The following is a 14,589-nucleotide window of genomic DNA, read 5'->3' as shown; positions in this document are numbered from 1 at the left end:
CTTGAAGCTTTTTTATTAAGTTGTAACCACATAGGAGGCAATACTTGTCACAATATAATTGCATACTGGAGATTTGTGTAAGTTCCGTACCTTTAATCCACAAGTTGGAGTTCAAAGTGATACTATAGTTCATCTTCCTTTAAAAAACAAAGGGAATAACACCCTCAAAAGTATCTAAACCCAGTGATACCCCATTATGCTCAAACATTTGAATTATGTTTTAAAGAGGAGAATTTGTCTGTTCTATGCAGTGTGAGAGTCAGTTGGTTTTTTCTATGTTATTTCTTATCCCTGTCTTTGTGTGGGTTGATAACATGCCTGAATCTTAGAGGAAGAAGAAGAAAAAGACAAGGAAAACAGATTTTGTGTTAATTGGTAAGTGAACTGCAGTATCTGTATCTAGCACGAAAGCAGCCATTGGAATTGCAGATTTGGCTATCCATTTTGTTTCTAGGAGCTGACAAATGTACAATTTGCAATCCTATGTAATTATGATCTGATTCTAGAGTCCTGTAATTTCTACCAGTATCTAGAAGTATATAATTTGAGCATAAATTTTCGGTAGAGAATGTGCAGGGATTAGTGGCACAACCTTAATGAGAATTACACAGCTTAATTCCTTGGATATGATGCTGGTATTGTGTCCTTTATCTATTTTGAGAGGTCGTATTATACTGAAAAACTGTAGCAGTACATGAACAGCAAAGGATACTGGTGGCTTTGTGTGAGAGCCGTCCATCAGTTTATAGACAATGGTACCCCTTTTGCTTAGCCACTGGCACATGGTGAAGGAAAAAATGGATGCTTAACTTAAGTACAAACAGTTTAAAAAACAGTATAAAATGGATGCTTAACTTAAGTACAAACAGTTTAAAAAACAGATTGAATAAATGCTGAAATATTTGTGATCGAGTTCTTTTGGATATTTTGTTACAGTCATGAATGACAGCTGCTTGCCAGTTTAAGAAAAACAAATACTTAGAACTGACACAGCTTTTTAAATCTAATTATTTTATGTGTGCTTTGTTTCAAAGACAAGGTTATTCTTTTTCCATGTAATACATTTGTGCAAATCTTAGGAGTTTTCAAAACAACAATAAAAAGCATCTTAGTGTCTTCTTTGTTTTTTTTTTATTCCTCCTTGGTTACTGTTTGATGGCACTGTGCATATTTGACAAGCAGTTTAGAAAGCAAAGATAAAAATGAATGATTGTTTTATCAGCCATTTATTCTGGTGTTTAACATTCTGTGTGCTATAAGCTTTTATTGTGCAAATACTTAGCCATTTGAGCAGGTCTAGATGGCAATATTTATGTCCGGCATTAATAAGTTATGTTAGTTCAGGAACAGAGCCCTAAAAATTAGGTGGTGTGCATATATCAGACCCTATTTTCAGTCTGATTCAAATGAAGTGAAAATGATTTTCCAGAGTCTGAAATGCTTTGCCTGGGGGACTGACTTTGCTCTCAAGCTGTACCACACAGACTATTCTTGTGACAGCCTTTTAAAGCCCAGAACAATAATTTGAATAAGGAAGTTGTAGTTAGAAATATGAATTAGTTGGGTCATGATCATTAGTTCATAATTTTTCAGTAATTTAGTAACTGTGCCAGCTATAAGCTGCATACTGCAGAGGAGATTTTCAGCTGGAGATCCAAGATTTTTGGGGACACGGATTCCACGTTCTCTGAAGCTGTGAGTCTGGGTGCTAGCTTGACTCTTCTGCCACAGCCTTTCTCATAATTCTCAATTCTTGCTGGCAGCACACATTTTTGCATGTTGTATACATCTGATAGAGCAAAAATTGTGCATCCTGAAAGAAATTGCTATATCAATTAACTGGCCAACACTGAAAGAATCCAGCATTTGAGTCATACCAGTTAATGATCATAAATTTCCAGACTGTATTAAAAAAAAAAGGTAGTATTTTTCCAGTTTTTCTTATATATATATATATATATATATATATATATGTAAATGTATATAAAAATGTATACATATACACACACACATATATATATCTATGCATATATACTTAAACACGAGGAAATAATGTCTCGTCTGATTCATGTTGAGACATCAAGCTGGATAGAGCAGATAATGTATCACTTTTCTCAAGTTATCTCACTTCTTAATAATGAAATGCTTTTAAAATATTTTTCCATTTATACATCACTGTGGCAAGGCATTTCACTTAGCTTTTTGTAGCACCACACAATGTACTGTGAAGTGTTTTCACTTAGCTTTTTGTAGCACCACACAATGTACTATGAAGTGTTGAGAGAATAATCCTGAGTAATTATTAGACTAAGTGATAATTTCATTGGAGGCAGTTAAAGAGAACCAGATGAAGATGATTGTCAGATGTAACAAAAATTGTCACAGAGTAGTCAAAAAGAAGTATAGTTGGGATTTGGATAATTCATAATGAAAATGGAACTAAAAATACTGCAACAACATATACCTGACCTGTTTTAAATTTGACTAATTTATTTGAAATACTTAAAGCTGATGTGCTAAGCTAGGTGTATAAATTAAAATCAGTGAGCATAGTTAATGTTTATGAAAAACAAAGATGATTGAATCTTGTGCAATGTACATATCTTAGTATGCTACAAAAAGAGGTGTGTTGCATAAGAATACTGAGACTGTTACTTGATGTGACACTTCCAAGTACTTGTAAATGCAGTGAGATCATTTTGCTGTTAAAAGGGCTATTTTCTTCAATTTGAAACAGAAAAAGCATGCCAGCATATTTGGGGTTAAATAAAGTATAGCCAGAGTATGTAAATATGGGTTGAATGGGATAAGTTAGGTTTTTTCCCCAAATGCATCAAAAAGTAAGAAGTTTCTTTTCCTATTACAACCATGTGATTCTGTATAGTATCATCCCACATTATGTTTTTCCCCTCCTGTTTATTTTCTCTCTCTAGTTATTTTTACTAGAGAAAGCAAGCTCCCTTGGCTGGGAGTTACACACAGATGTGGAGAAAAAACATTTAATGTAACAAAAGGAAAGAAAAGCTGAAATGTGTTCAGTAATGTTGGAAGGGGCCTTTAAAGGACACATTGGAAAACAGAGCTAGAAAATTGGCTTTCACTGTACACAAACAAGGTGGGTTCACAGATGCAGCAAACTCTGACTGTGTTGTAAAGTTTTTCTGCTGCTTCTTAGGTCTTGAGAATAGATTCCATTTACCACACTCGGTTGCACACAGAAGCAAAGGAAAGGGATTAGCTTAGTTTTGAAATAGAGAACAATGCTCTTCAGGTTGTTTACTCACAGGATCATCTTCACACAAGGAAACTGATAAATTGGAAGATTAAATATGTAACTTGTTTTGAAATTATCTTTGAATGCCATAGACATCACCAGGATTGAATACTTATGTCTCACTAAAAGGGAGGAAAATCACCGTTCCAGCCTTATTATTACTATGGTTTTTTAAGATTTATTGAAATCTGAGAAAGAGTCTCTTTCTGTGCAGGCGCTGTGTATGCACACTGTGAAAATAATCCTCTGTCTTCAGGAGTTTATAATTAAAAATCCCAGCCTGGAGGGATTTATACATATGCATCTTTTTATGCAATGTGAAGTTAGTGTCAACATTCTCATGAGATTGAATTCATCATTTTGGGGATTCAGGGCCCAGGAATGAGGATCAGGCTGTATGGAATACCTCATCTGCATAGAGTGCTGTTAGAAGCAATGATTTAGTTTTCATTGTAGGGAACAAAATAGAGGCCAAATGGTGTTTGCTACTTTTGACAGCCATCAACATCTTGCCAGTCTTGAAATGCGTATCCATGTACTTAGGCACCAGGATCTGACAAACTCATTTTCCTCTGAAAAAATCCTCAGGATTGTCAGTATTTGCTGCTAGTGTAGATGGTAATACAGAGAAAGAACTCAAACCAAAATGAAAAATTTGCTTTCCTCAGTTCCAGCAAAAGAGTACTAGGTTGGATTATAAAGATAGTATGTGTGGGGGGGAAAAGTGACAAAATATTTTGTTTCACGGTTAGTATTTATCATGAAATGACATGTCTTTCCTTAGAAACTGTATTCCATAGAAACTGTAAAACCACCTGTAAAAAGGAAAAGGGAGCTTAGCTGTTTCAATTCACTAGCATCTATCAGGGTTACAATTCTTAATGTATTTTTGTTCAGTTTTGATTGTTAGAGCAGCAAAGGTAAACTAGGTAATCTCTTTCACCTTCATGTTTTCAATAAATGGGCAGCTCACTTTTACTGTTGCTTTAAAAACCCAGTAAATACAACTCCATCTTTTTCCTAAACACATGCACAGGCAGTGGGATCCGTTAATACTTTGCTGCATTAGTGAATTACCTCAAGTATAATCCATTTCAGCAGCAGCATGTTTGATCTACATATTCATGCCTGTGTTTGCACGCCTGCTGCAGGGAGAAGCCTCACTGAACACCTGCAGCAGTGACCCTATCGTTGGCATCAGTGTTCTGTTTGTTAAACGCTTCACCATTAGGCTATTATTTTAAAGGCCAGCATTGTTTCTAGGTTAATTACTGTACCTGTGAGGCTTCATTCTTGCTTCACAAAGGTGTTTCCAAGAGGAGTTAAGACTTGTTTGTTACTCTTGTTTTACAGGTGTCTTGGAAGGTTGGACTGTTTGATGTACAATAGGCTCAGTAGCTGCCAACTGGACAAACCCATGTTTCATAGAACGGGTATAGGACAGGGAGGGAGGGGAGCCAGAAGTTATCTTGTGCAGGTTTTCTGTTCATCACAGTGGCTCACAGTGTTTTCCACATCAAAAAAGCAGAGGTCTGTTCTGGGTGACACCTTTTACCTGGTCAGCAGTAATGGAATGGGAGAATCATTGTGGTCCAGGCAGGGAACTCTTGTTCCCTGTATGAAAGTGTATGTATGTGTAAGTGCTGTCTCCTTATCCAGACAATCCTTTTCCCTAGTTTCTGCTCATTTAATTTACTGTTTGTTGTGGTTGGGTGCTTTGTACATTAAGGGGTTTGGTTTGTTTGTGCATTTATTTTACTGTTTTAACAGCTGAGATTGGCTGGGTTTGGGTACTGAGAGAGAAACCTGGCTGCTCGGGCTGGATCTTTCCAGTGCTGGCAGCGATGTGTTTTCGATAAAGGCACTTCCTGAAAGTCATGTCATTTGTCATCTGGATCCATCTGCATTGCAGGTACTGTATCTCCAGGTCACAGCGGGTGGCTTTTTTCCCTTCACAATTTGCTCCTGTTCCGGTACTTCTCGTCAAACTACTTTAAATACAATTTTAGCATAGATCACCCAAAGGCTATTGTGTTTTACTGCTCCATCATTCATGTTTATTAAACTCAGCTGTCTCTTTTGGGACATAGATTCCTTCTCTTATGTTTTGTTTAGAGTTTGTGTGTGTTGAGGGAGGGCGAGAAATAACCCAGCTCTTCCAGTAGGTAATATTTTCATTACCTGCATTTTACTGCCATATGCTATCTTGTTCAGTTCTGTGTAATTGCAGAGAATGAATCTGTACAAATATTAGTTCAACTGATCTTTCCAGGGCAGTAGTGGCAGCCCTGTAGTTCAGTTATTTAAAACATGCAATGTGCTGTAGGGAATAGTTTTGCTTTTCATCTCATTAGATCTTTTCCTGGCTGCTTATCATCCTCACTGAAAGCTGTCAGCCTAGGCATTTCAGGTCCTAAACTGTAGTTTCTTTTTTTTCTGTGACTACAGTTTTGTTCTGATTTTACTCAAAGCTGGATCTCATTACTTCAAAGCATATCTGAAATATCTGCAGAGCTCCTGTTTTTCCCTTCAGCACTGAGAGTTTCTTGGGCTATTTGCTCAGTGAATGGTCAGTGTTTGTTTTTTTATATCCTGTAACACATCTGCATCTAACAATATGTTTTACCTGACTCTGATGGGTTTTTCAAGAACTCAGTCTAAGTAGAACATTTAGAAAATTTGATTTCTACAATTGCTATTGGTTTCATATACCCCTAAGGTTGTAACAACTGGAGATCTATTTTGATGAACTGTTCTAATTAAAAGAGACCAAAATGCTGTTATGTAATAGTAAAATGGTTTGGGTCAGAAGGGACCTTAAAGATCATCTCATTCCAGCTTCCCTGCCATGGATAGGGACACTTCCCACTAGACCAGGTTGCTCAAAACTCCATCCAGCCTGGCCTTGAGCACTGCCAGGGATGGGGCATGTACAGCTTCTCTGGGCAATGTCTGCCAGTGCCCCACCACCCAAACAGTAAAAATGTTTTTCCTAATATCCAATCTAAACTGACTCTCTCTCAGTTTGAAGCCATTCCTCCTTGTCCTGTACTACATGCCCTTGTAAAACTTCCCTCTCCATTGTTCTTGTAGCTCCCTTCAGGCACTGGAATGCCACAACAAGGTCTCCCCTGAACCTTCTCTTCTCCAGGCTGAACAACTCCAACTCTCTCAGCCTTTCCTCATAGGAGGGTGCTTTATTTCTCTGATCCTCTTTTTGGCCATCATCTGGACTTGCTCCCACAGCTCCATATGCTTCTTATGTTTTGGGTCCCAGACCTGGAGACAGGTCGGGTCTCAGGAGTGCTGAATAGAGTGGGAGAATCCCTTCCCTCACCCTGCTGCCCACACTGCTTTTGATGCAGCCCAGGACACATTTGGCTTTCTGGGATGAGCACTCACATGGCTGGGTCCTGTTGAGCTTCCCATCAACCATCACCCGCAAGTCCTTCCCTCAGGGCTGCTCAATCCCTTCTCCTCCCAGCCTGTGCTTCTGCCCTGACCCAGCTGCAGGACCTTGCACTTGGCCTTGTTTAACTTCATGAGGCTCTCCAGCCTGCCAGAGTCCCTCAGGATGGCATCCCTTCCAGTGTGTCATCACACACACACAGCTTGGTGGTGTTGGCAGATTTACTAGGGTGTCCTTGATCCCACTGTCCCTGTCAGGAACAGCTGCACTAGTCCCAGTACTGATCCTGGGAATGCCACTCCAGACTGGTCTCCACTTGGACACCAAACCATTGACCATGATTCTTTGAGTGTGATCATCAAGCCAGTTCCTCATCCACTGAGGGCTCCATCTGTTAAATCCATGCCACCGCAGTTTAGAGACAAGGATGTCATGCAAGACTGTGTCAAATGCTTTGCAAAAGTTCAGGAAGATGATGTCTGTGTCTCTTCCCTCATCCACCAGTGCTGTAGCCCTGTCACAGCAGGCCACCAGATATTTCAGGCATGATCTGCCCTTACTGTCACTGTTTTTGCTGTCACCAACCCTCTCCTCATTTTCCATGTGCCTGAGTTCAATAGGAACTTCCCTGGACTACCACATTTCCTCAAGTACGATGGGTGGTGGCTTAGCTGCTCCTTCTGGCAGCTCCCTCAGGACCCACGGATGCATCTCATCAGGTGCCATGGACTCCTGCACCTCCAGCTGCCTGAGGTGGTCTCAAACCTGGCTTTCTCCTATAGAGAGCAGTTCGTCATTCTCCTGGTCCCTGCATTTCCCTTCTGCACTCAGGCTGTGTGGCTGGAGCACTTGCTAGTGAAGTCTGAGTCAAAGAAGTCACTGGGTACCTCAGCCCTCTCCATGTCCCAGGTAACCAGGTGTCCTGTTTCCTTCTGGAGAGGGCACATGTTTTCCCTCATCTTCCTTTACTCAGCAGTGTACTTACAGAAGCTTGTGTTGCTGTCCTTGACATCTCTGGCCAGATTTAATTCTATCAGGGCTTTAGCTTCCCCAACCTGATCTCTGGCAATTGTGTGGCCATGATGAGGATTTGGCTGGAGTTAATCTTAACAATTATCTACATGGAATTAAGAAAAAAAAATATGAATGTGTTCCTGTTGTTACATTTGCTCTCAGTTAATCTGCAGAACTGTTGCCAGACATAATGAGTGTCATAAATCTTAATGTACAAAGGACATTTAGATAAACCTTACTGGAGCAAATAGTACCAACAACCTTTCAGGAAGGTCTCATTAATTTGCTGATTTTTAAACTAGTTTGCCATCCAGGATTTGAGAAGAAAATAATGCGTTTGGTTCTGTAATTATTTGTGTAACTGCAAATGCAGTCTGCTATCAACCATCTGCCCTGCAGGCATTACTTTCAGTGCCATTTGGATCATCAGCACAGTGTATGATCCTCTGCATCTTCTGTTGTGTGGCTGGCTTGGTGCTGATACTTCTCTTACAAATCTGTTTCATGTTTCTGCCTTTTTTTCCTTAACCTTTTCCTTACTATTTTCAGTCTTTTTAGGGGTCTTCTGCACTGACAGAAGAGGTGATGCTGTCCTGGACTGGCATGCTTTTATTTATTATGTGAGAGTCACAATGAAATACTTTATTCCTCTGAAGCTTCGCCTAAAGAAATGCAATTTCCATTTCTGCAGGATTTCCTGGTGTCTGTACTTTCCTGGTCAGTTCAGTGGTGACTAGGTGGCCTCTAAGGGTAGGTGGTTGCCCTCTCTGCCCTCTGAACATGGGAGAAATCCAAGCACTGCTGTTGCTGATCTTTGCAGTAGAAGGGCAAAATGATACTCAATGTCCTTGGGTTGCTCCTCAATATCCAGACTTCTGCTGGTTTATTTGGCCCAGGAAAGCAGTCACTCATTTTACTGTAAAGAGAGGACTGCAGGTTTTATTGTAAATCAGATGACTGAGCAGCTGCTTTAGGGTCAGAAAGGCTTGATGATTTCTAGCATGAGGAGAGCCCTTTCAGAGTGCTTTATCTCATTTATAAGTCTTTGATTAGCCTGTGTGCCTGATACAATAATGTTCTCCCAAGTGGCTTCTGGTGTGCTCAGTTTGTGGGGCAGCAGACCTTGTTTTACGTGGGGACATGCAGGTGTTGGCATTTCTGCCGACTTCACTGCTTAGGAGCTGGTTGAATTTCCCTTGTATGAAGAACCTAAATGTGTGCCGTTCCCCCCAGAGCATGACTTCAGCCTGCAGGTCCCTAACCCCATTAATGGGCTTTTACAGCAGCATTTCATCAGTGCTGCAGGAAAGCTCATTCTTAAGGACTTAACAGTAACATTATTGAGAGCAGTTGGGCTTTATGGAACTGCAGAGACTTTACAGAGATTAAGAGAAGTGTAATTGGGTGAATATGACAGATGGTATCCAGTCAGCCAAGTGCTATCTCTTTACAGGAATTTTATTTCCTGTGTTTTTGGAGACTGTAATGTTCAAATGGCACATTACACCCATTCTTGTTCTTTTGAGTCTGTTGTGCTCTTAAGGATCCCATAACCTGTTTGTCTTGACACAGCAACATAACAGCTTTCTTCATAGCAGGAGTGCATGGAAAAGATCTGAGTGATCTTGAAGATTAGTCTGGTATGGTGTATTTTTTTTTTTCTATCTGGTTTGATCATCCATTGTTTTTTGAATTGAAGTTCACAATATGGCAGAAAAAACTCAAGATGAAAATACCCCCTCTAATTTTCCATTTGCTTCTGGTTCAGTGTTCTAAATGGGAGGAACAATTTCTTGTCCAATTCTTCATCTTTTATAATGTGAACTGTTTGTTTCAGGAATTTTCTCTGCCTATGTATATTCATTTTGCTTGTGCAAAGGTCCCTGATTTCACACAGAGTTTTTGGGTGCTGCTGTTAGTAAGAGATTATAAAGCAACAAAAAGAGAAAATACAAGGGTGACACTTCTCAAACTGTGTGTTAAAGTTTAGTGGTAGTATGAGTCTGCTTTGTTGGACTGTAGAGATGTGCTAGGTGAGATGTTGGACCTTTGTCCTGGTAAAAAAGTTATTTTCATGGCAAATGTTCCTTAATGAAGCAGTGTCAGGAAGGAACAAAAGCATTGCCTTATTCATCAGTCAGAAGCAATAGAACTGCTTTACTGTGGCAGACTTTTTCTTTAAAAAAAAACCCTTAAATAAAATTAGTGACTACATGCATCTTGGACATTCTAATTAGAAACATTTCTTCTTAATTGTTTTTTCTTGCAATGGCTTCTTGAAATACAAGCAGTTTGCATTTTCAAAGAGCAAAGGCGAAGTACTTGCTGTGAAAATAGTTATTTGAATTAAGTCTTCTCACATTTTACTTTAACTGAAATCACCCCATGTGGAATTACAGTAAAAATTTAGCAAGATATTGACTTACAGAATCTCCTGTCTTTATCTCATCTCAGTAAAGGGTGGAGCTTTCTGTAATCATGAAGTTCCATCCTTGGGTTTCTCACTAAATGTTTTTTAAGGAACAGAGATTATTAAAACCTGAGAATACTAAAATTTTTTCTCATGTTTTCATCATTGTTATGACATGCAGTACTTTAGTAAGCCTGGCTTACTATAAATTGAATTTAGTGTTGAAACTGTTTCTGCAAAATAGATTTTGTGTCTTAAAAGGGTCGTATGAAAAAATAGTACTTTGACTAAAATGTGATTTTACTTTTAATGTTTTTCCTTTAAAAAACGAGAGTTGAGATGTTTGACTTGAATGCCATTATTGAAATTTGAAAATAATGCTATCTAAAGATAATACTTAAATCTCTCTGGGCCTTGGTCCAGGCAACTGATAGGAAGCAACTGATAGGAATCTTTACAATATTTAGCTATAGGCTTGACTTCTTAAACTCAGCACCAGTAACTTCTAATGGGTGGACTATTCAGGTTCTGTATTGAAGGAAGTTTTTTTCCTGAATCTGCTAGGAAATATATCCAAGCTCTGACCTGTCAGCTGAATTTGGACTAGACTATTACTGCAGAGCTGAAAGGCTGTTTACAATGTTATGTATAGTGTAAAATCGCTTTTTGTTTTAAGTGGGTCAGAGCCATAGCCAAGATGCCAGGCAGATGCATGATCCTTGATCTAATAGGAGTGAAAATTAATCTTACTGGATCTTCAGGATACTTCAGTGTGCTGAGCAGATTGCTAATATGTATGCATGCTCTTCAATAATTCAATTTTCATGAATTATAAAGTTATATTTCTCTATTAAATCTGACTGAGTTTCATGGTGCTCCTGGGATTTTCTAGCATCACATCAAACATGTAGGCAGAATTGTTCTAACAGCCTCTCTCTCTCTCTCTCTCTCTTTGAGACTATTTCCTGCCATCTTTCAGTCACAGTTTTTCTGCTGTACTGGGCCTTTAGTTTCTGACCATCCCAGTTATTTGGACCAGAGTGCAATAAAAGGACTGGGCAGGACAGGCTGGGTCCTCACCATGTGTACAACCTTTCCAGAGGGATGAGCAATTGATTCCTGCTCTTTTGAGGAAGGGCAAGGGCTGTGCTTCTGCTCAAACACTTTTGTGTTTTCCAAGGAAATAAAAGGCAGAAATCCAGAGGTAGATTTCAGCTCTTGGACCCTGGAGCATCCAAGAGAATGCCAGGTGCTGTGGTGAGATGATCTGCTAAATCTTTCTGCAAGGACTCACTGAAGTGTGAGAAAAAGGGTCGGTGGCACTTACACACTTCATCTCAGAGTGCTCTGCAGATGTTTTTCAAGGGAGCAAGAGTGAGGGCCTGATGGAATTGCTATGGAAACAGAGCTTATATTATTTATTTATTTACTTACTTATTTATGCATGCATATATTTAAACCCTGACTTCCCTTAATGGCATATCTTGGAAGTCACCCAGTTTCAGGAGACTTTGTTCATTGGAAATTGGGGAATGTGAAATGTTGGCTGCTGGTCAGCAACTCCAAGGTCCAGCAGTTCTGCAGAAAACACTCACCAAGTGCAGTCTGAAAGTGGAGGACTCTGTTGTTGTAATGTATAGAATATATAGGCTAAACTGAACCCCTTTTCTATTTGGAGTTGCATAAGTGTAATTAGACATGAAGAAAGGACAGAACTGCAGCTTTCCAGTGATACTGGAACCAAGTAACTGTTAAAAAAGATAGAGTTGGTGGTAATAATGCCTTTTTTAACATTATCCTGTGAAGGATTCAGAAGAGTGGTGGGGGCAAGGCATTCTCATACCAGTCCAGCATCCTGGAGGGAGAGGGGGTTGTTGAAGCAACCATATTCTACTGAATCTTGGTGTCAGTGAAGAAAGCTGGAATTGAGTTTTGTTTGTTGAATGTTAAATGCAAGGCTTGTCATTTATGCATGCCTAAAAAGGTTGTGGAAAACTACTCAGAACTTTATTAAATATGAAGTGGATAAGGACGGAGCTGGGAGCTCCAGATGACATTGTCATCTGGTTTTCAAGGTGTGCTGCTCTCAGTCTCAGCTTTGATTGCATATATTCAGAAGCTTTAAAAAAAAAAGTCTTGCAGTAAGAAGGACAATGTGGAGAGGTGTTTTAGCATTGCAACATCCATAGTTTTTGGATGGAGTTTTATATTTTTTTGGCAGTCCTCTGGTGTATCTGATAGCTGCTTTGCATTCCTGGAATGCTGAATGCAAATCTGTTTGGTGTTATTTAAACTGCCATGTTTACCATGCCATAGCTGGGCATTAAGAGACATACAGGAGCTGTGCCTGAACCTGAATTTGCCTTGTTGTAGCTTCCCATGCAGGCACAGGACATTTTCCTGCCCCCATATTCCCTGCAGTGTATCATGCCAGGACATGGATGCTGAGATGGTGTATGCATTGCTGTCTCTGCAGTTCTTGGGGACTCTGTTAGCATCATTGCATGGTTTTGGCTTTTTTTCAGGCATTGTCTGAAATGAGGAGGATTTGTTCAGGCCATTGAGCCTGAAACTTTACACTTAGGCATCTTTTACTCAATTGTTTGGCCAAAAATCTCCATTAGGGTAGTTCTGCTTTCTGGCAGTGCAGCTAATACTGCTGCAGCCATAGTGAAACACTCTTCTGCAAACCTGAGATTGTATACCATGGAGGAATGTGTGTCTTCCTTTTACAACTTTTGTAATTTATAAAATGAAGTATGCTTGGTGTAAAGCAGAACATTTTTATGACTGTGAGGGGCTTTTTCTTTAATCTTTTTTGTGGAGTATGGGCAATGCATTACTTCTACAAGAGATGGTAATTTCATACCTGAGGTGCTTGAACAGCGCAGTTTCAATCTGTGGAACATCAGCCTTTTGTAGCCTATAACCTAATAAAAATTGTAAGAGGCTGATTCCACCAGAAATGCTTAATTATAGGTCTTTGATAATGCTGGCATAGGAAAGGGGGCATTCTGCATGCCTTTATTAGCTGTTCTAACTCTACTACAGTGTTACTGTCTCCTAAAGACTCTGAATTAATACATGAGATTCACGTTTTTTATGCAATTTCCATTGCAGTACTGTTGGTTTGTATGTAGGTCAGAATCCAGGTTTGTTTGTCCTGGATCTTTTTTTTTTCTCTTTTTGATTGTTAAGAGTGATATAAGAGAAGGGGCTAACATTTTATAAAAGTGTATTGTCGGAGAAAATTAATTTTCCTTGTAAGAGGCTATTGTTTTTGTTCTATAACACTATTTTCCCTGTAGATGACCTATTACTGTTTAAAAGATTCAATTATCTATGTTCAATGTTTAACTATAGTGTTCTTACAATAGAGACCTTTGTTCTCCAGAAAAATAAAGCCTAGTCAGTAGTTTGCTAAAGTACTTTGCAAAAATAGCTTTTTGATTTCAGTGCCAGTCTTTAATATCTAATTAATGAAAATGATTGAATGCACAGGAGCATTCAATGCTCCCAACAAGGAACAATTAGCAGAGAGAAATATGGCACTGAGCAATGCTGTTCATCTTGCCTACCTCTAAAGGTTGAAATGTGTGGCACTAAGTGTGACTTCTCAGGAATAAATATCCAGGAATATTCAGGAATACATTATGGTTTTCAGTGTGCAAAAGACTAGGTGGTTAATTTTTCTACCATAATTTTAAATATTGCTGAGTTGCTAAGCAGTTCACTTACACTCCTCCCTTTTTCTAGGCTTTATATGCAATTTTTCAATTTCTGTGCTCTATGCATTGATGTTTTGCATTAGAAGAGAGTGGAAAAGAAACCAAGCTGTAGACAGTGGATTTTGCATTTCTTTGTGAGCTGCCTGATTATATATTTTTGTTGAAGTTGGTATGAGCCAGAGTTTTGCAATTTTTTGTGGACTGCATTTAAATCCTCTGAAGCCAAATTTTTTGTGCAGGCACACTTTTTTTGTATGGATAACTCCTGTGAGAGTTTCCTCCACTGGGTGCTGTTAGGTGTTGTTTTGAGTGATAAATTTGTTCCAATTATGTACTCTTTGTCTTTGCAGTGTTCTGGATGATGAGGGGAGCAGCCTGCGTCAGCAGAAGCTTGACAGACAGGTAAGATTTTGGAGGAGAACCTTCTTGCTCCCTAAAGTCTGAATCCTGGAGTAATGAAAACACTGATAATTGATAGAAAATTGCATCCTCTGATTGGGAGATGCAGAAGAGAGATCTGTGGAGGCTGAAGTTAACTCACAAGTCTAACTTCCATTAAATTTTGTCTTCTGACTGTGGTTTGAGTGATTCCCACTGCCTTGGACTTGTTTTAAGCTGTTGTACAATGTATTTGTTACCCCACTGATGAAGCAGTCACACCAGCCAACAGAGGTTAACCACAAAGTTTTTATTCAGTGGATTTAGCTCTTGTGGCTATAACCTAGTGCCCCTGTGTGCTATGTTGCCTATTTTC

The 14,589-nt window shown here is 39.2% G+C and overlaps 1 protein-coding gene across 7 annotated transcripts in view; it reads left to right on the top strand.

Moving 5' to 3' along the window:
• The window catches only part of TUB (TUB bipartite transcription factor), a 145,193-nt gene that overhangs the window by 83,992 nt on the left and 46,612 nt on the right, over window positions 1-14,589 (top strand). For all 7 annotated transcript variants that reach the window (XM_036384715.2, XM_036384718.2, XM_036384716.2 and 4 more), the window contains exon 2: window positions 14,186-14,237. In XM_036384715.2, the coding sequence (XP_036240608.1) occupies window positions 14,186-14,237 (52 nt within the window). The remainder of the gene's footprint in view (window positions 1-14,185; window positions 14,238-14,589) is intronic.

This window comes from Molothrus ater, chromosome 6 (assembly GCF_012460135.2).
Source record: "Molothrus ater isolate BHLD 08-10-18 breed brown headed cowbird chromosome 6, BPBGC_Mater_1.1, whole genome shotgun sequence".
In the NCBI taxonomy this organism is placed as follows: domain Eukaryota; kingdom Metazoa; phylum Chordata; class Aves; order Passeriformes; family Icteridae; genus Molothrus; species Molothrus ater.
Note: the sequence above shows the minus strand (reverse complement) of the source record. Positions and strands in the feature narration are given on the sequence as shown.